We start from the raw sequence: 21,761 nt of genomic DNA, 5'->3' as shown, positions 1-21,761 counted from the left end.
TCTTGTATCGCCTGAATGTGTTATTTTAACACAACCTCTGATCGGAATGTGCAGAATATCCAAGAATATCTTGCCAAGATGAATCAATCTGCAATTGTGGCTCTAATTTTCAAGCATGAACATGAATTATGTTCTCAGTAAATTATATTTATCACGGATTTATTAATTATAAACTTGAATATTCATAGTTTTGACAAATTTCACAATTTTTCCTCTCTTACACATTATGGAATCGCTTAAAACACAAAACACTGTTTTAGCGAGCATAACAAGGGCTGTGTTTGACTGGAAATTGTTCCAATAATTTCAAAGTACAGAAGAACGAATTTTTGTGTATAAATTTGAGACATTCTCTTAGATTAAGAGTAAATAAAAGCAATGGAAGATCGAGAAATGCAAAAAAAAGTGTGTAAAGTAGAATTTATAGAACAGTTGAAGTTGTAAATGCAGAATCTGATTACTTTTTTTTATTCACAACGATTATGAAAATGTTTGCAATCAGAGTTATTTTTCAACACATCTTTTCCGCTTTTTATTCTCTCACTTTATTTACATTTTTCTGCACAAAATGTGTGCATTTCATGAATGTTTCACAAAACCAAAAAAAAAGAGAAATTCAGGCGCTCACAAACACCACATTTAGAATGAAAAGAAAAACACAGGTTAAATGCTGTGTAGTTTGTTGGTGAAGAGTTAATGGCTGCACTTTTCCCTCCTTTGTCCTCCTCTAGAGTTTGTAAAATAAGAAAAAAAAGTCTTCACAGTTAATTACAATATCTTCTTCAACATTAATCTTTTTACGTATATATTATAATGGTTATATATTATATGGTGAAGTTATGTATTATTTATGTGATTCATCTCGCTTCGGAGTTTAGTAGCGTACAAAGATAACACACTTAAACTGTGAATTCTTCCTAAACAGCTTCATTTCTTGCCACACATTTTCTTCTATTCTGGGGGAAAATTATCTTCTTCTTCGCAAATGAAAATATACCCAATATAAATTCTTTCTCTTTCTCTCTCTCTAAACCGATTTCTGCTTGTGGTTTTTTTTGCGCCTTTTATTCTCAAATCTACATCTTCATCTTTTTATGTTTGTGTTCAACTAGAATATTTTTTTTTATCAACAATTCTTCTTTATGCTCTCTAATTGTCAATCCCCACTTTAATATCTTGATGAATAGTAAAACACTATTTATTCTCATCCTTCTATGCTACACTGTTACAATTTACTTTGGATTTCTATCAAACTACTTTCTCTCTAATCATTTCTCTTTTCAAAATTTACACGTTCTTTTTTTGCACTTAAATAAATTAAAAATATACTTCATTGTACTTAATATCTAATTATGTAATCACATTTATATTATATATTCATGTAATAAATGAAAATATTTTGTTTGTCTAATGTTTTTTTTTATCATTTCTCAATTTTTTTCTCATCTTCTTCCTTCTTACACTTACACTGGGAAGGATCAAATTATCACAGTTTCTTCGTTTTGATTCATATTTTCCATGGGTTTGTGTGTGTGTTTTCAAGGTAGGCAAATTAACCATGAAAAAATGGAAATTAGAAAAGTTTCTCTTTTTTCTCATTTGGAATGACTATGGCGGAATTTTTCCTCCTCATTTGGCCGGAGGTGAAAGAAAAAGGTGATGAAGTGAATTTTTTTTCTTGCTGAAGTGTTGCTTGACTTTTCATTGTGATGCAAAAGTGTGTGTGAAATGCTTGTGTTTGAGAGGATGTTTTAGAAATGCAAATTGGCCCTTTTTATACAACTCAGAGAAGTTTTTTTCTGCTTTAAAACTGTGATAATTCGACAAATTATATTATAAATTCCTTTTTTAATATAAAAAATTGTATAAAATCCAGTCTTGCAAAGTAGAGTATTTTTTAACTATATACTTTTCTTCTCATCTAAATTACATTCATGTTTAATTACAATAGTTTATTCATATTTATATATTTACACCCTAAGGGTGAATAATTGTTTTTACCTCTGTTTGCTCGCGCTCTGTTGAATTTCCCCACGCGCTTTTTTTTATTTTACTTTCCACCTTCCAATGTTTTAAACATCCGCTTTGTCATCATCATTATTTGGTATGATCATTTCCTCAGAGTCCTCTATAATTTCAGGCTTGGCAACATTGCCATTGGACGCGGGAACAGATGTGACATTGGTGTTTGTCAGGGAATTGGATGTGTGCAGTGCTGAGCTGATATTTCCATTGCTGCATATTTTACTGTACAAATCCGGCGTGGCCGTTGTCACTTCCTCAAACTCCGTTCGCAATGCTGTGCATTTTAATAATTGCAAATCACTGGGCAGATACGTCAATATCCGATAGATCTGCTTCACCTCCTCCGCCGTCGTCCAAATCCCTGGTCTCTTGTTGTGGTACAATTTGGCATATGTGTAGATGTTCGCCGTGGAATCGTACTCCAGCTGCATCGCCAGTGAGGTCACAATGCAGAATATTGCCGCCTGTGCTCCGCCGTATCTGTCCAATGATTCATCAAATTATCAAAAAATCCAGATAAGCACAAGCCGCGAGTGTGCCAACTCGATTTAGTTAGAAGGAAAGAAAGTATGGAAATCTAGGAAAATCCAACTCCTGAAATTCAAACAGTTATAACTCTGGTTCTATGGCTTCGACAGAAAAGTCTTTGATCCCATTTTGGAAACGTCTCAATCTGGACTATCAAAATACTTAAGAAGTCATCTCAAATAAGCGCCTCTGGCAGTGGTCTGATGAACTTCTGTTGTTCTATATAGTCGTAGAGTTTGGCAAAACCTTTCCAACGAGCCCAAAACCATTAAAATCGGGTAAATAGAACCAACGTAAAAGTGTATTTAAAATAAAACTTTAAACCATCATAACTCCGGTTCTGTTGCATCCATAAAAAAGCTAAAACCTGTTTTTAGAGACGTCCTGACCTGGACAACAACATACTAAAATCTCATCAAAATACACAACAGATTTGCCGAGATACAGGCGTTGAAAGGTTTTTCAAAATGGCGGCTTTTGTTATGACGTCACAGACTCTTTGCGAGTGCAGCCTACTTAAGGACGTCGAGACACGTCTTTTGGTGAAGAGATTATCGAAATTGGTTGATAAACAACGGAGATACAGGCCGGTAAAGGTGTGAACTTTGACCTTTCATATCTCCGCCCCTAATGAATATGACCCCAAAAGTAACAACTTGTTGGCGAGATCTTGAGGTCAGTTATAACATACCAGAATTTGAGCCCGATTTATGCCATAGAGGCTGAACAATTGAGGAAAGTGTATTATTAGGGTATTCAAAATGGCGGACAGAGGGGTGGAAGGTTGGATTTGATAAAAAAAATCTTCATTACCACGGCATACCTTTGCCGCAAAGCACATGTCGATATCTCTTACCGTTTCGGCCCCACAAGCCCGTTTGTCACGACGGAACGAAAGACACGGAAAAAAGTGACCCCCCCCCCATATTTTCGTCATTTTAGGGTTACCTGAGTGGATTTTGCGAGGTTCGATTTTTTGCGTGATTACAGATATTAGTTGTGATGTAAATCTCAGCTATATAATATTGCTGCTCTGCACACATTATGATTAAAATTTTATCAATTTACCTATCTACAACAACAATCGGCCCATTTCTGTACTCCGAGCCTCTCTCGTGCACTTTGACGATGAAATCGAAAATGCCAGCGGGAGTCATCAGGTCCGGCCACGTGGGACAGTGGAGCATTTTGGTGTTGAGCTCATAATCATCTTGTATGGACTGCATTACAAATTCACGATTAATATAATCGTTGCAATTGTGCTCCGACAGGAATTTTATACGATAACTATCAGTTTCAATTGAATCATCGTCATTGGGCCAAAATTGTGGAAAATTCTGCAAAATACACAAGAAAAAAAGAAAGAAATATATTTCATGCTATTTCTGCAAATTTAGATTGATATTTCTGATGCACTTTTTCATTCACCCAGTATAAAACGTTTCCACAGAGAAGTCAATCATCTGAAGTGATTTGAATTGTTCTGAATATTGGATCATACAACAGGGAAGAATTCTCATAAATTAATTAACGTTGAAGCTGTCTGAAAATAGCTTTTTTCGCGCAACATTGACTGGCACAGATATTGCGAAAAATAAACCCCTCATAAAATCTATTTCTCTCGTTCAGCATTTTTGCGCTGAAAACTCAAACAACTGAATTTACGCTTCACCATTTGTGCCTAGAATAATATTAAACATTCTATTCTATCCTTCGCATTTTCTCTGGAATTGCTTTAATAAATACTAAAATTGTTCATTTGGCATCATTTGCAAAATAAACAACTTTTTGTGACTAAGGAGTCGTTGCAATTTTACAGATTTCGTAAAATTTACGAATCCAGGTTGCAACTTTACGCTTTTCATAGTTTATATTAGCGACCGCCAGACGGCGCTAGTGTAAAGTACGAATGGAAGACGAATGAAATGGAGATGCAAGGCGAAGTTAGGAGTTTATTTAATATGAATTTCTGCTGTCAAAATGCCATTTCTTTCCGGCTACTTTTGAGCTGTCATTTAAAGAGACTTTTATATGGTAGAATACTCTAACTTTCACCCAGTTTCTGCTCATCTTTTTCCACGTTAACGTAAGGAAATGTTCTTCAGTGTTAGTGAATCGTATTTTTCAGTATTCCTCACAAACTGATTTCAAGGAACTTCCAGGGTTTTTCGGCGATTACCGAAGTTTATTTTTAACGCAAAAAGCTACAAATGATTTGGAAAACCAATTAGTTTCCTTGGAAATGATGCCCAGAAACACATAACCTCAATTTGACGCACTGAAAAGTGCATAAATTGACAGATAAATTCAATCAATCTATTCTAATCAACCTATAAACATCATTACTGTCTATTTCCTCGGTTTTCTTGTGAATTTTCTGGCTTTTCTTGCTTTTCCGCGACGAAATATGAATTGACTTCAAGTGTCAATGTTTAAATCGTTTCATATCTCGTAGAAAATAAATTCCCCGCTTTCGTAAATGTTATAAATCACAATCTTGCAACGCAGTTTTATGAATTCATATTTTTGACAGCTTATTTAGAATGATATGAAAATAAAGTTGCAACGACTCTTAATTCAGGTATAACGTATCAAGAAAGCTTCGAGAGACTCTTGAAGAAGTAAAAATGTGTTCTTTAAAGTTTGTACACAAAATTACTGTTCGAAAAATGTAAAGTTTTTGCCCATTGATTAAAGCTAATGCACACTTAATATCCTGCTTAATATTACTTAAATCACAAAGCGCTCTTTCCCTTTCCGGTCTTCTTGTAATACAATTTCAGCTACACTTTGCTTCAACTCTCAAAGAGAATGGTTTGATGCCTGCGAGCGCCGGTAGACAAATTTGAGATATAAAACAGAAACTGAATATCATGAAACTTTAACAATGGCGTTTAAAATTTACCACAAACCCACTCTGATATCCGCTATGTATGCACATAGTGAATGAGCATTTTGGAGAACGTGCAATTACTCAACTCCTGGGCATTTGGCACGAGAAGAGCCCAAATTCATTGCTGCCACATAAAATATGTTATCAAATTGTCTCTGATATGCACAACTCGGACTTTTCATGCAGTTTCACAAAATGCACTGGGCAAAAAAGTATTCAATAATTCAATGATAGTTTATTATTTGTCGATGAAAAACAATTTCACTGGGCTTTAAAACCGGGACAATCGCGAAATGAATTTCCTGATTTTTATGTTTAAAGCAAAAAACAACCAGTGAATTCATTAGTGTTGATGAAAACTGATCCTGAAATTAGTAGTGCAATTAGTTATGCAGCTTTTGTATTCATCAAGAGTATTTTGTTATTAGCAAAATAATTTATTTTGCCAATGAATAGACGAAATATTAATTTCGTTAACGATTGAATCGAAAACTGGTAATAGTAAAAAAAATCTTATTTATTTAAAAAGCACAAATGGAGAAAATTGTCATGTTTTACGAATAATCATTACGCTGCACAATTTTTCTAAGAAAAATATCTCAGAAATTGCAGTCAAACGCATAAAACACCTTTTAGAAAATAATTTTAGATAATCAGAATTGTCCTAAAATGTTTTTTAGAATTTGAATGAATATTTCTCATATCTTTTACATCTTTTCACTTGAAAACTTTAAAGAAAAACTTTAAGTATAAAAAATTGATTTTAAAATTTTTCTTGGGATAAAATCGACTCGAAAACCATTCAAAATCATCTTTTCAGTGTTTCTATGAATTTTGCCATATTTTAGGCAAAAATTTCAATAAATACCAATAAAATCAACTGAAATATTTACAAAATAATAAATACAGAGCAATATTTGCACTTTAACGGACGATTTGAAGGCGTTTTGAAGTAAATTTGGCAAATTTCGCAGCTTTATCTGCGCTAAATTTTCAACTCGCTCTTACTTTTGATAGTTATCGAGGCACCCGTCGATTTGAACTTTAGCGACGAATAATTCATTTTTCCTCTCTGTTTCAGCGTCAGAATGTCAAACACGTGATAAATTCTGTCTGAAGAAGCGACTATTTCGAATTAATAGTCAACTTGCATTTGTTCAGCGCTCGATTTGACGTACAAATTGTGTTCAATTCAATTAATTGGCAAAAGGAGCATTAATTCACTTGAGGGAATGACAAAGGAAGACATCACTCTGCTATGCAAATTAACACTTACTGTATCATCTATTGACGAGAGTAATACTATCGTTTGTGCGTTGTGATCCCAGATCATTTGCCAGAAGTCCCGAATGGTTGACGTGAGCGGATGCTGTGTCACGATGAAGTCACGTAGCCGCCGGAATCCGTGGAACCACGTAGCATTAATGTAGTCACTCCCATCGACTCCCGGCTTCGGCGTCAAGTGCACACGACTGCCCTCCAGCGGCAGCAATCCACTCCTGTTCTTTCCGCCGTTGGCCGCCTTGATGGCGGATGCAATATTCACATCTTTCGGCTGGAAGGACGTTATTAACTGCAAGAAGGACACAAAGTCAGGAAGATTGTTAGGGTAAATATTTGAATGGCAGCTGAAAAGGGAAGATATTTCACAGCTTTCACAGTCTTTAATTGTTTCTCTCTATTCAGATTAAGTCAGATGCAAGGCAGAAAGACCTTAAAAAGATTACTCTAGACAGAGAGAGAAAGAGTGACTTTGTAATTGGAGAAAATCCGTCCCCATTCCCACTCAGAAGGTCCATTGTGTGCTTCGGGATATTATAATGCGAATTATATTTTTCAAGCGCATTATTAAAGCAACGCTCTTTGAATGAATTAAATCATCCCCTTTTGTAAACCACTCTAGGATAATACATTATCATTGAAAATTCCCCTTTATGTTCATGTTACACTTATTTTCAATGCATTATATTAGCCATTATATAATGTAAAGAACTATCTTGTTGCACAGGTACTTTATCAATTCACTCCTCACATATGTGAAAATACAGATGAAATGCGCAAATGTGTGCTGTTTGCAATTTGAATTTACTCCCTTTTCCACAATCACACAACAAAAGAGATGTGCTGAAGAGGCAAAATTTAATTCAACAATATATATTGCTTAACAATAATATTAAAGACAAGACAATAAGGCAATTTCTCAGAAGAAAAGCTTTATTTTCACAAACATTGAATTTCAACAAAAATAGAAACCTACTTTAAATCTACTCTTTAAGAAGATTTACTTCCAAGGAGAAAATCACATGCGACTTCAGACAAATAACTTTGTTTAAATTGTGAATATTCCATGCAATTTTCAATCATTTTATTTAATAATTTCTTTTTAAAGTGTTTAGAAGCGGAAATGCTTGAATAGTTGCAATAATTAAGCGTTTAAGAGTCACTTTCAAATTTTTTATACTATTTTTTTCTTCAATAAAATCACATTCCTTTTCTAGGTTATGTAACTAACTTTGAGCAAAATTTAGTGGCAAATAAATATCGGAAAAGACTATTTTATACACTGAAATTGGAAAAATTCATAATCTTTAGCATAGTGGAGAGTTCAAACGCTTCCAAATAATATGTCAACCACTATAAATCACAAGTTAAACCACAAACCCAAACTTGTCTTTGGGAAATACATTCGGAACTTCTACATGTCTATAAAACTTGATCAACTGATGATGAATCCGAGCTTTTTCTGCACGAAAAGCTTAATTTTCACGCTGAAATTTACTTCTCTCCTGGCCAGGATCACGCCAGAAAGTCAAAAAGTGTGATAATGCGTAAGAAATGAGAGAAAATTAAGAGAAAAATGCAATATTATTAGCGTCCCCCACGCCAACTGTGTTGCCCTCTGGCGGCCATATATGGAGAAAATAATCTAATATTCAATTTCAATTTGATTTATTTCAATATTTTGTAGGAAAGAATCAATTTTAACAAGTAAAAATCAATATTTAAATATTTGTCAAAAATCGTCAAGTGATTTTCCTCTTTTTCGCTTCAATTTCCATGAAAAAGTATTCATTCCACCCCATTTTGCTCCTCTCATTCCATAGACCTTGACAATGTAATTGCCTTATTGAATTTCAAAATATTGTATTCAGTGCACTCAATTATATACTAATAAATCTGATAAATCTTAAATTGAACTTTAATTTACTTTATATACATTATGTGAAGCCCTTTATGCTCTCAACATTCATGAGTTTGCAACAGTTTTGATCACAGCAGTGCATTGCATTCTCGTCTAGCTCATTCAAAATCTGTGTTACTGCATTAAATGTGCTAAACTTGCTGCTTTAACATCACTTCTATTCCCTCTCTCTCTCCATTCATAAACTATTCTGCATTTAAACACAAACCACCGATGAATTAGGTCAGTAATTCAATTCAAGAGCGAAGAACAGAGTTCTCGTGTGTGTGTACAATTAGACGCTATGCGCTGAGTGAGAAGTTGTAAGGAAGAAATCGTGTACATTTATAGAAAATGATGCTCATAAAGGAGAATTATTTGCTGCGGCCAAATAACGATCACTCACGCACCGATTGTTATTAACATTAAATAGAGTTTTATCGGTCGAATAGGGACATTAACTTCATATCTGGGAAATCAGAATAAAAAAAAAGTGCGCATTAAAGTGCAGACTCACCTTAAATTGCGACGCCTGATAATTGTAATCATTGAGTTGCTCCATGAGTTGGTCGGGTCTGATGTTCGTCTCACCGCTCATAATGGCCTCCACGAGGGCGTCATGAATGAAAATGTACTGCTCCTCCGTCTGCACGAGGAAGTTTCTCTGTCCACGAATGTGTCGCAAGAAGCTGAACACATTGAGCACACCTTTGTGCTCAATTTGCCGCAGCATCGCATCGAGGACAATGTATGTGCCGGTTCTGCCCACACCAGCGCTGCAGTGCACAACAATGGGGCCGGCGTCTTGTGGATTCGCCGCTGAGGACTTCTTCACGAAATTCAGCACCGGCAGCGGATGATCGGGCGTCCCGTGGTCAGGCCAATTCGTGTAGTGGTACTGATAGACAATTTTCTCAATGGATCCCTGCTTTTTTCGCTTCAACTGCTTAAGAGGGGATAGAAGAGAAGAAGAACGTGATAAGCGAACGCCAAGGATAGCTTATGGGTAACTTAACTCGAAATGTGACCAACACGATTTTACACCAAACATTTCAAACCTCCACAACTCGAGTTTTATGGCATTGTCTCCATTTGGACTATCAAAGTATCCAAAAATTTCTTTCAGAATAGCTTGACTTTGAAACAAAAATTTTGGAAATTTTATTATTGACAACAGCGCCTCTAGTAATGGTCAGACAATCTTCTATTGCTCTAAAAAGTTGTAGATTTTTGCTAAAACTTTCCAATGAGCCTCAAATTTTTAAAATGAGATCAATTGAACCGAAGTTATAATACATTCTAAATCAAAACTTTAAACATTAATAACTTCGGTTCTATTATTTCAATAAAAGGTTATAACCTATTTTTAGAGACGTCCTGGCCTGTACTACACTATACTAAAATTTAAAGAAAATACACAGTCTAGTTTTCAAGATAGCTGATTTTAAAGTTTTGAAAATCGTTTTTTCGACTTCAGCGCCCCAAGAGGTAGTTGTATCAAGTTATTATGTTCAAGTGAGAGATTGCATTTTACGATATCTTTCTAATGAGCTTTAAATTATTCAAATCGAATAATTAGAACCGGAGTTATGGTTATTTAAAGTTTAAAATTTGAGCCCTTTTATCTAAAGTCTGGAACGACATAGGTCCTTAAGTGCTGGTTCGTCGGAAAGGTCTTGAAGCCAGTTATAACATACTAGAATTTGGGCCCAATCCATGCTATAGGGGCTGAATAAATGAGGAAAGTGTGTTTTAGATGTATTCAAAATGGCGGACAGAGGGATGAGGGGATGGATTTCACATCACCAAAGTCTGTCAGTGAGAACCACACTTCGATATCTTTTACCGTTTAACCAACGGACGGAAACCAAAAAAGTTGACCCCCCTTTTTTTCTACAGATTTCGTCATATTTGCTCTCCCTGTTGTCATTTTAGTCGAATTTGCTATATTCGATTGTTTGCGCGATTACAGACAGAGCCGGGCTTCGTCCAGCTCAGAAGGGATAATAAAAAAAGGACGGAAGGGATAGAGAGAGAGATGAGAATCTCATACTCACTTTTAGATGCTTAATTTGAAATGTCCTAACAGTGTATGTCGCCATGACGTCCTCTTGAAGTAGCTTCACTTGTATCACGCCATACGTCTCTGTTCCATCCTTTGGCCAATACATATCACATTTGCGTCTACCACGCTCCACTAAATTTGTTATCATAACTATAATAGCTACTCTTTGTTCCCATATCATTCGCCAGAAGCAATCGAATGTACCAGGCAATGGCCCCTGGGTGCCGATGAAAGCCCTTGATTTGTGGTAGCCATCTATGAAGTTCGCATTGATATAATCGATCGACTTCTTTTGTCCCGGCGTCGGGTGCAAATGGACCCGACTGTGGTCATCTGAAATGCGACACACATCATAAGTCAGAAAGAAATACACACACACACACAATGCGGCAACTTTTTCCCTCCCTCGCAAGTCAATTGTCTCAGGGAAGAAAAAAAAAGAAAAACACAAGACGCAGGGCGAGTCATGAAGACTCGGAGCAGAGAGAAAGAGGGAAAATTAGTTCCGTGCAGAGAAAAGTTCGAGGGAAAACAATAAAGTGAAATTTACAGGAAGGTTCCATCAAGATGGAGGGATTTGGATGATAGAGTGTGCAAGTTCTGGGGGGAGTGAATAGAACCCACTTACAGGCTATAATATTTAAGTAGCGATTTTTCCCTTTATTCTCCGGATGCTGTGAATGTTCAGATGGAAAGTCGTCCATTATCGATTCATTCTGAATCGACTCATACTCCTTGCTGAATCCAATGTCTCCGTCAGCGTGCAACTCCGCCACATGCTTGGCAAACTCATTCACCGGCACCACAGTCCTCACCTCGCCACCCACCTCAACCGGCGCCTCCCAGTCGATTAAAAGCGCCGTCTGTCCCTGACATGGAGGATCATCCAGATAGTAGTATGCGGCGTGGAAGCATTTTCTAAAACGAGTAATCCTGATTGTTTTAAAGTGGATTAGTACGCAGGGCAGCACATTAGGCATCTCCCAATGGCAAGCATCTCTCCTTCTGTTTTCTACTCCTTCGCCTCCTCATCCCCAAAAGCCTGGGAATCGCGCGTCCTTCCACTTACGTAAACCAATTTGTTATTTCAACACTCTTTCGTCTTGACATTATTTACGCATTTTATCCCACGAGTGCGACGGGTGAAAAGAAATCATTGGACAAATACTTTATTGCGTAAATTGTAACTTTTTCTCCTCTTTCTGTCTTCTCACACTCTATTGGCATTCCCTATTGGCAAAAAGGAAAGTTTTCACACCCGCCACGCGATGTCACAAAAGTTTTCTCTCTGTCGCGCGCGCGATTGTCGTTTTAATGCTTGGAAACAGCAAAATTTTAATTCAACACACTCCATTGGTCACCACGTAGCAAACTAATTAGACATGACAACCATAGTTAAGCACATTTATGCTTTAAATGTTCCCAAAAAAAGCCCCAAAAGAAAGCCTGTCGAGAGCGACAAAGACGGAACAAAATTAAATTAGTTTGTGTATCTTATCGCAAGTCTGATAAGTGTTCCTTCTTCTTTTTTTTACCCATATAACATAACGATAAACAACCAGCAGACAGATTAATTTTCCCTCAACAATTCAAATAATGATAAATTGAAAGATTGCAGTTGGGAGAAAATACAACAAAAACTACACATGCGCTCAATTTAATTTTCGGTTCTTCTTGTAATATCAAAAAGTTTAATGCTTCGTGGAATTTTCAATTACTCCGCCTCATTAGATTTTACAATAAAGTGCAGTGCAATTAATTGAGGGAAGCAGAGAATGCATGAACCATTCAAAAATACCTACTTTTTAATGAAAAAATAGTGAGTTCAACGCGTTGCTTCGCTCACGGAGACGAGAGCTGGAAGTATGGCAAACTCGATTTGAGGCAAAAGCCTGTTCGTCCCCGTGAACCGTGAATTCGGCAGAATTCTAACTAATTCTATCTAATTGCCGAGATGCAGACATTCAAACTTAAATCAATATGGCGGTAATTGTGGATGTAGCCTACTAAAGGACGTCGAGACATGTCTTTTAGTGAAGAGATGATTGAAATCGGTCGATAAACAGTGGAGATAAGGGTCGGTAAAGGTGTAAACTTTAACCCCCTATATCTCTGCTCCTATAATATCAATCCTCATAATTAATGATTCGTTGGAAAGGACTTGATCTCTGCTACAATTTACTAAAATTTAAAGAAAATGCATCGCCTTGTCTTCAAGTTATATCGCTTTAAATTTTAGAAAACCGTTTTTGCGATATTAGCGCCCCAAGCGGTGTTCAAAGTCAAAATTATGGGTGGTTGGTCAACGCGCTTGACTCCCAATGCGACAGTCATGAGTTCAAATCCCACCGATTGCACAAATTTGAACACAACAGAGTGCAAAAAAGTCTTTCTATGGCAAAAAGCAGCGCTCATATGGTCGTTGCTGTTGAATGTTCCAGCTGAAACATACACTTCACTGGAATTGTCTTGCGCTCTGTCCCTGTATATAAGATGAGGTTTAGAATCACTTATGGTTGGTCGACAAACTGACAATCTGCCACCGTAAAAACAATACTTGTCAATGGAAGACAATCCAATCCGCTCATGAATCAGCTCTGAAACTACATATCAATATCTTGAACTACGGACAGACGGACGGACAAAGCACGCATATTCATCAAATCCCTTCTTAATACGCCTTTCTGCCCACTTTTTAGTCGATTTTGACGAAGTTAAGGTTGTTGAGTGATTACAAATTACATTGCTGTTCTCCAAGCACAGAAAACTGCCAAAATATTTGAGCGATATAAGAATTCCAGTTAACTGATAAGTGAGAAAGTAATTGGACATGGCTGCGATTCTAATAAATTACAACACTGTGTTTGAAATTGCTATAAATTACGAGCTTTTCCCATGGCTACCCTCGATGTCGCGCACTCTAGGAATATAACATTCTCTACATACATATTTTTCTGCCTCTCCTCTTGTTAATACTACACAAGAATGCCATTTAGATATGCTCTATGGCCAATGTTAAATGTGTAAATAGTGAATTTACCTCCACAGCACGAGAGCAACGACACTCAGAAAGAATATGAAGCAGCAAAAAACTATTACAATTGTGATAACGAAATTGTAATTGTTGGCAACTTGTCTCGGCAGTGGTTGCATTTTCTCGCAGCCCGGTTGCAAGTGGATCTGTTCGCGGGGGTGAGAGAGAGAGAGAGATAAATGAAATCAGTGGGTGAATTCATGCAAGAAACATGAGACAATCTCTTTGGGGTTTTAAACTCACCCTTTTGGGATCGGAAAATGCTCCTGGAATGATGTTTCTTGGATTTATTGCACTCACAGAGGCAGCTCGCACTTTGATCTCATAGACTGTGTTTGTGGGTAAATTTGGCAGCTTCATCTGCGAAAGAAAAGAAAGAAAAGAGCGACAAATGGACACATATGAGTTGAGGATTGTGTTGTAATTCAATTAGTGGTCAACTTTTAACTCTGTTCTTTCTACGGTGGAATTCACCGCAGTGATTTGAGAGCGAAAAACCTACCGATGATTCAGTTATTTTTGCCGTTGAATTGATGGAGAACTCCTGAAAATCAGGATCATCCTCCGCCCTGTAGCTAATGATGTACCAATCAATTGAATGATGGTACTCCAGTGGTCGCTTCCAGTGGAAAGATATCACGTCTTGTGCCAGACACGTGAGATTCACAACTTCCGGTGGACTGGGTCCACTAATATCCGTTCTCTGCGTCACAATATCCGATCTATTTCCTATGTGCTTCCATGTTAGTGCCTGAACATATATTTTATACTCCGTGAATGGCTCTGGAAATTGATTTGATTAACATTTTCAGTTTCATCTGCGACTAAGCAATCCCACCACCAACTCTTGCCACCCCGCCCAAAACAGAAGCGACAGAGAGTTGAGATTGGCCGGTGAACACACGGTGAACTTACTCAAATTGGGCAGAATATATTGTATGTAGGAACTCGTGGAGGAGTCCACCCTCAAGATTGGGCCTGAGAATGTCTGATTGGAGTGCTCATAGTAGACCTGGTAGCCCGTAATGGCGCCATTTGTGTGCTCCGGAATACGCCAGGACAATTTTATCGTCGTCGAAGTGACCTCCAGCACCGTCAAATTGAGTGGTTTGCTTGGAACTGGACAATTAACAGAAATACCCTCATTAATTTCTCCATCCATCCAAAATCAACCTCTTACACAGTGTGAATGGCATCAAATTCTCTCACTGTGGTGGACGCATAAAGAGTGGTTGAGGATCTCAACTCTCAACACCATTAGATTAATAGTCTTGTGAAAAACCCTCACTTTGGCGATTGTCGGGCGAAAAGAGTTGCAAGAGAGTGGAAAGCATGTGAATCATCCACTCCATATGTATTGTCTTATTTTATCCACTCCGAAATATCATTTACATAGAAAACGAAATTCCTCCACATGTGTTTGTTGGCTTCTTGAGTGCGCACAGGCCAATATGTACACACGGACTTGCCCATGTGCGATAAGGAAATTTTTATGTATCTCCGCGCGCAGTTTTTGCGCGAGGGAAAAAGTTGATGAAAACTTTTCCTCAATCTTCCCGCGCGCGCGATAAATTACATCTTTTTTTCTTGTGACCACACACACTTTAAATATTTACCAAAAACATCATCATCGTCTGTGGTGTGTGTTGGAATGATTGTTGTTGTTTCCACCTCGTCATCAGTGAGTGTGGTGTCCGTTGTTGTTGGAATTGATGTGGAAATCACACTATTAGCAACTATCAACACAATAAAAATGCGTGCAATAAAAATCACACCGATAGCTCTCATTTTACGATGTGCTTCTCTCCTCAGACACTCCACTGATCTCTCTCTCCACTATTTCCTCTTCACAAACTCCACTAAATGCTATGCAGCAAGATTTGTGTGCTGTTTATGTGTGGTGAGTGAATTAACGATGGCGCTATGAGAATTCCTGTATATCATAAGAAAGTTGTTGGTGACTTTTCCATTAGTCAAATCCATAACTTTTGCATGATAATAAGCACTATTGAACTCTTATTATCAGCATTAAGGATATTGGTTTGCAGTGTTAATGCAGCGGCATGTGGAAAAACTATTCATAAAGCGATAGAGGAATTGATTATCCTTATTGAATTTAGTTTCTGTCGAAGCCAAGGAGGAGATAATATAGTCTGAAGTGGTGTACTGATCTGTACTGTGATCTAGAAAGCTTTCAAAAGGAATTTTTAAAGATATTTTAACAATATTTTTAGGTTATGTTCGGAAAAAATACCCAAAAACGCGGTTTCAAACGGATTCTTACAAAAATATAGGATAGAAACTCAAGATATTCATTTTCATTTAGGAATAAATGTGGAAACTGACTACAAATTAATGGGTCTGGAAGTGTTCAATGGTCAACACGTTTGACTCTTGATGTTACAGTCGTGTGTTTGAATCCCACCGACTACAAATATTCGAACACAGCAGACTGCAAAAATTAAGTCTTTCAATGGCAAATTAGAGCAGCTCAAGCGGTTGCTGTTGAATTTTCCAGCTGAAACATACGCTTCACTGAAATTGTCTTGCGCTCTGTTCCTGTGTATATAAAGGTGGGCGTTAGAACCACTTATGGTTGGTTGGCAAGCTGACAATCTGCTACCGTAAAACAAAAAATTGTCTAGATATATCCTTTAATGGAGAAGGCTTTGTCTCGCAATGAGGTGTTATGCTCTCCTAAGTAAGTGATGTACAGATTTAAGGCATATTATCTCCCCCTTTGGTTGAAGCTTAGAATACCAACACTTTAGGAAATATAAAGACGCATAATTATAGGAAATGTGACCACAAATATATACGAAAAATTATGCAAAAGTGATCACAACTTAAATTGTCTGCATTTGCAAGAGACTTTCAGGACATTTTCATCATGTGTGGCACTACAATTATCATCAAATTTAATTTAAGCATCCTTTTAAACACGATTCTATTCTCCTTATGAACCGAAAAAATGTTCCGAGATGATTTGGAACAGTTTTACTAAATTATTATACGATTTTTTTTATTGATTTATAATAAAACTCCGACAGATGTTTACAGTATGAATACGCGGTAAATTTCTCTCATTTTTCTACGTGCCGGCAGTGATGCTGTGTGCATATTTATTCAGACCCCAGTGAAACTTATGCCCTATTCGGGAGCATTTCGCCATTCTGGCAATCTCTCTCGCTTTCAGAGGCTCTCTGGCGAATATCTAAACTTGGGCAGGGGCGCAAAAAAGCCCAAAAACTTTTTAATAAAGCTTGTGGAAGAATTTTTATCCGCACATCCCAACCACAATTCTCCGGGTCACAATATTGATTTTGTGTGGCAATGGGGAAGAGCCATTCTCATCTTCTCTCCACCGCTATTCTGTATAATTCAATTTTATTTGCAAATAAGCCTGCGTTGTCCCCACATCCCCAGATTCTCTTCTCGCCACTCCACATATTTTGCTTGCATTTCATTCAATTCAATGGGTGCTTGCTGAATAATTGGATACATCCCGAAATGAACGAATTGTTTCAATTCGTGAGGGTTTTTTCAATCAAACATTTTTTCGGCCCCTACAATTTTTGTGGGGCCTCACGAGTCATCCATCTCTCTCTCTCCCTCTCTCGGTCGTCCTCACGCCGCGAGAGGGACTCCAAGTCACGCGCGCGTCCTGGAGCCGAAATTTAAATTGACACTCAGATTAATTGCGATTGCAGGAGTGAAAAAGATCATTTTGATAATTAATGACTGCCACAGCAGTTGGGTGGTTCGTCAGACGAAAACCCCATCGAGGGTTGCACACCACGTCAAATCCCCACAGTTTTAATAGCCGCGCTGCTAATTGGTTCAGTGTGTAATTCGTTCATTTACCAAATTCGATATTATTCCTGCAATGGGCGATGCGCGAGCGGGACAGGGCGACGCACCGCCCGGCTGTGCGAGTGCGACAGATAGCCCAATGGCAGGCACAATTGAGCGAATGTGCGAGAGAGGGCGAGAGAGACACAGATTCAACACAACGCAAACGCAATGGCGACATGAAGAAAAATCTCTGAGATCGGCATTTTTCCGGAATTAGCACTCCCTCGGGCGGTGAAAATGGGGTGAAATGCCGCAAAAAGGACACCACCGGGTCACTGTGGATGCACACATGAGGCGGTCACGGTAAATATTCACTGTTGATTGTCCACAGCGAGCCATAAAGGAAATCAATACGAAGAGGGAGAACAAGAACACAAAGCCTCCGGATTTTCACTGCAAACCAGAGCAAATGCTGCTCACCGACTCAATGGAATCACCTTATAAACTATATGTGTATCATATTCGCGTGCTATCGAGGTGGTATTCTTGTGTGAATTCACTAAAAATCACCCAAAACAAGGCGGAAAATAGGATTTCATTGATTGATTCAGCACACTATCTCAAGCCTCCCGAGAATCGACTGAAGTTGCTCGCGAATCGCCGACAGAAAATACAGCGAGTGAGCGAGATGAATAGTCATGCTGATGCTCATCTGCTTGTCTCGCTCGTTTGCTTTCGCCCAAGAGCAAAATGGCTTTTGAAAGCTCCATCATAGTCTCATAAATTGTCGGCGAAAAGCTTAATTAATGAAATTCCTTCAAAATTAATTATCTCAACTGGGATTTCATTTATATTGAGCCGAACTCCTCCACAGCGAAGTGAGGATGAGGTGTAGAAAAATGCACGAGGCAAGGTAATTCCCTACACGACGCTCAATTCGCCAACAATCGCCGAGTGGTCAACAAGGGCAGCCCAGTCCTTGATTGATGTACTTCTTGATGAAGCAAGAAGCTATTGAATTTCGATAAATTACATGTTGAGGCATGTGTTTTTTTTTCTGAACTCATTGTGAATTCATCTTGCATCAGAATATTGGATTCTTTTATTTGTCATGTCCTTGTAATATAGAAAGAAAGGAGGAATCATTACTCTTCATCACGTCTGAAAAAATATGTGTTGTGTATGAAACTTCATCATTTTAGAAAGAATTTGTGAAATTTTTTAGACATCGAAGATTACTCAAGTGCGGAATGGACGAATTATTTTACCCGTAATAAATATATAGAATATATGTATTAATCGCTCATAAGAAAATGCTTTTGGGTGAGTAGTTTGCGTCCACCGACGCCTGAATTCAGCTTCTTGGTAAAATTGTGGCATTTAAAAAGGCCAAAACAGGAAAATATGTGAAAAAGTTTGCCGCGAGCTGGATTCGAACTTATGAAAGCAGATTTGCGAAGGAAGAGGACGTGAAAATGCGATATTAGCGGCTTTCCAAACGAGTATTGTGGAAAAAGGGCAGAAAATAACATTTTAGGCTTTAAAACGAGTTTCTGTGAGAAGTTTCTAGCTCGTGAATAGACATTAAAAGATTAAAGAGAATGTTTAAGGGAAAAAAACTTTCTCTCTTTCTCAAAAAAAGCAATTCCGACCGTCAGATAGAGTTATGAGAGATAATTCTTCAAGAGAAAATCATACTTAGTGAAGAAAAGTACTCGAAAAAGGAAAGAGAAGTGAAAAAGAGTTGTGAAAAAAAGCACAATTGAAGGAGAATCGAACCCGAGACATCACGATTTCAAGTCTACAAGTCTTTCAGTCTAGATGATTTCATAAACATAAGTTTGAATTAAGAATGGATTGAATGAAAACCACTTTTCTCCAACTCAAGCAACTCTCGAACATCTTGCAATATAATCATCGTGATGAAAATACAGTGTTATCATTGCCAGATTATTATAAGTCCAATAAATACTAATTGAGTAATTCAGTAGTGTGGAAAAGTTGCTGCACTTCGTTTCCTCTTCGCCTTAAGTCCCTAAACTTGAGATTACCAAAAGGTGTCGTCGCATTATTTGCAGAATCACGCTACTTGCCTCCAAATAGGAGAAGGTAATAAACTTTTATTTATGAACTGAGCACGTAACTCGTAAACAACATGTCAGTTTCACCTCTCGTTGGTACTTTGAAACAACTAATTAATCCAAATCCAGGTGTTCATTGTTCAATAATTTAACATTAAAACTCAATACAATCCTGAAGCCACAGAAGAATTTCATCACACAATTTTCCCAAGTGCAACGAGTGCAGTTATTGATGCGCATTTTCAATGTGAAGAGGTTGGATTAAAGCATAATTCTGCTATTATATTTTCCCCATCAAGTGTAAATATATCGAGTTCACATTTAATTATTAAATCAATACTTTCATTCCAATATCCGTATTTATGATAATAACTCAGTCAAACTTTTCCATAAAACAAACTGAATTGCTTGCAAGGTTAAACCACAATCATCTTCAATTAACCTCCAAAATCAATTCAATACTGATTGAAGTGTCTACATTTCCATTAAACAACACAATTTATGTCCATTGATTTTTATATCACAAGCATGTAAATAGATATGAACGTAGAAACTAAACGCCATGAAAATGCAATTATTGTGAGGAAAACAAGATTATAAATCGACGAGTTTCTCGAAAACTATCAGAGAATCTTGATTTCTTCTACAACGTCTGAAGAATATAAAACTAAAGTTGAACGGCACAAAAGGTAAGAAATCATATTTATCCTTGGATTTATCTTATAATCTGTGTGTAGAAAATTAGTAGAAAACTTGAGTTTCGATAGTTTTCGCTGCACTTTTCGTTCTTTACGGTATTGAAAGGCAATTTTTGAGAGAATCAAAGGAGAAATATTAAATCTACTGAAAGGTGAAAGCAATATTTTTAGATTCTCTATTAATTTTGTCATATTTTAGTCAAAAATTCCAATAAATACCAATAAAATCAACTGAAATATTTACAATATAATTATAACAGATCAATATTTGCACTTTAACGAACGATTGGAAGGTGTTTTGAAGTAAATTTGGTTAATTAATGCAAAATTTTCAACTCGCGTAAAACGATGATTTTGACTTTTATTCGTTTTCGATTCACTCATCGAATTAATTCAGAGATTCACATAAATTGATATTTTTCCTGTGCTTTTATTACTTTTTTTTTTAGCTATTTTGCATCCTTAAATACACTTTCAATCAATTACATTCATGGACATTTGTTGGGCATAATTTTATATGGTGAAAATATCAAAAATGAAAATAAATGTTAGTGAATACTTCGAAATTCTGGATAAAATCAATGAATTTCCATGAAAAATCAGTCAAATTGTAAATTCTATTTGAAAAAGCACTTCACACAGTCATTATTCGCAGAAAAATCTCAAAATCCAATAAACTCTAAACGGAATTTACAGGAAAATGCTTTTTACGAACTGTTCAGGAAATATGAACAAAGTAATTTAAAAATTAATAATAATTATATCACCGGAAATTTATAGAAAATAATTGTAATTTACTCTACTGAAATAATGTCGATTTTGCCTTTTTCTTGTCGAAATATTGTGCATCATTTTCACGCGAGTAATTATAAGGCAAATCTTTAAGGAAGTTTCAACTCTTGTTTTGCTAATTGTAATTCTTTATAGAAATAGAGAAGCTCTTTCACAAGTCTGACTTTATTTTTCTCATGCGTCTTAGGCTCGGGTTGGAAATGTTTGAAATTCAGTGGATATTTGCTCATGAATGTATTCATAATTTTGAGAGAGAAGGGATTATGATTCCTTACCTCCTTCGTCCGTCATGACGAGGACTGTGGTGGCTGGACCAGGGCCTTCAGGGTTGAAGACTTGTATGGAGACCAGATATTGCGTGTAAGTGTCCAAATCGTGAATTTCATGGCTCTGAATGCGGATGGAAAGCGTGCGTGAAAAAGGGGAGAAAAAAAGAAGGGAGATTAGATATTGTTATATACATTTAAGGTATTATAGTTAATTTTGAGGGGTTGTTTCATTATATTCAAGCTCCGGGGGTGCTTTTCCTGTTGGGACAATGACATGGCATAAATAAATTGATTCATACCTCCACACTGCTGTCCCGGATGTATATTTCCTTGATATCGTCGGTATTTTTATCGCGAGGGCGATATGTAATTCTATATCCTAAAAATTCGCCCAAAATTG

At 37.0% G+C, this 21,761-nt stretch overlaps 1 protein-coding gene across 2 annotated transcripts; it reads right to left on the bottom strand.

Annotated features, from left to right (window-relative positions):
- Window positions 1-1,454: 1,454 nt before the first annotated feature.
- Window positions 1,455-21,551, bottom strand: LOC132258191 (tyrosine-protein phosphatase 99A). 2 transcript variants are annotated; one of them, XM_059755345.1, is made up of 12 exons: window positions 18,019-18,148; window positions 15,343-15,659; window positions 14,642-14,845; window positions 14,229-14,509; window positions 13,970-14,086; window positions 13,733-13,872; window positions 11,321-11,610; window positions 10,685-11,025; window positions 9,145-9,573; window positions 6,723-7,019; window positions 3,622-3,890; window positions 1,455-2,505 (listed from the first exon to the last, which is right to left on the bottom strand). In XM_059755345.1, the coding sequence occupies exons 2-12, from the start codon at window positions 15,512-15,514 to the stop codon at window positions 2,073-2,075; spliced, it is 2,973 nt and encodes a 990-aa protein (XP_059611328.1). In that variant the 5' UTR covers window positions 15,515-15,659; window positions 18,019-18,148; the 3' UTR covers window positions 1,455-2,072. The 2 variants fall into 2 exon arrangements, with proteins under 2 accessions (XP_059611328.1, XP_059611329.1); XM_059755346.1 differs by lacking the exons at window positions 15,343-15,659; window positions 18,019-18,148 and adding an exon at window positions 21,368-21,551.
- Window positions 21,552-21,761: the final 210 nt, after the last annotated feature.

Source organism: Phlebotomus argentipes, unplaced genomic scaffold, assembly GCF_947086385.1.
Source record: "Phlebotomus argentipes unplaced genomic scaffold, Phlebotomus argentipes genome assembly scaffold_4, whole genome shotgun sequence".
In the NCBI taxonomy this organism is placed as follows: domain Eukaryota; kingdom Metazoa; phylum Arthropoda; class Insecta; order Diptera; family Psychodidae; genus Phlebotomus; species Phlebotomus argentipes.
Note: the sequence above shows the minus strand (reverse complement) of the source record. Positions and strands in the feature narration are given on the sequence as shown.

Bases quoted from the DNA above. Each gene is read 5' to 3' on its own strand.
- LOC132258191 (XM_059755345.1), bottom strand. From the start codon at position 15,514: ATGAGAGCTATCGGTGTGATTTTTATTGCACGCATTTTTATTGTGTTG. The intron at 14,846-15,342 runs GTAAATATTTAA...TTAATTGTCCAG, and splicing joins AGACGATGATGATGTTTTTG to TTCCAAGCAAACCACTCAAT. The intron at 7,020-9,144 runs GTGAGTCTGCAC...TCCTTCTTGCAG, and splicing joins ATCAGGCGTCGCAATTTAAG to TTAATAACGTCCTTCCAGCC.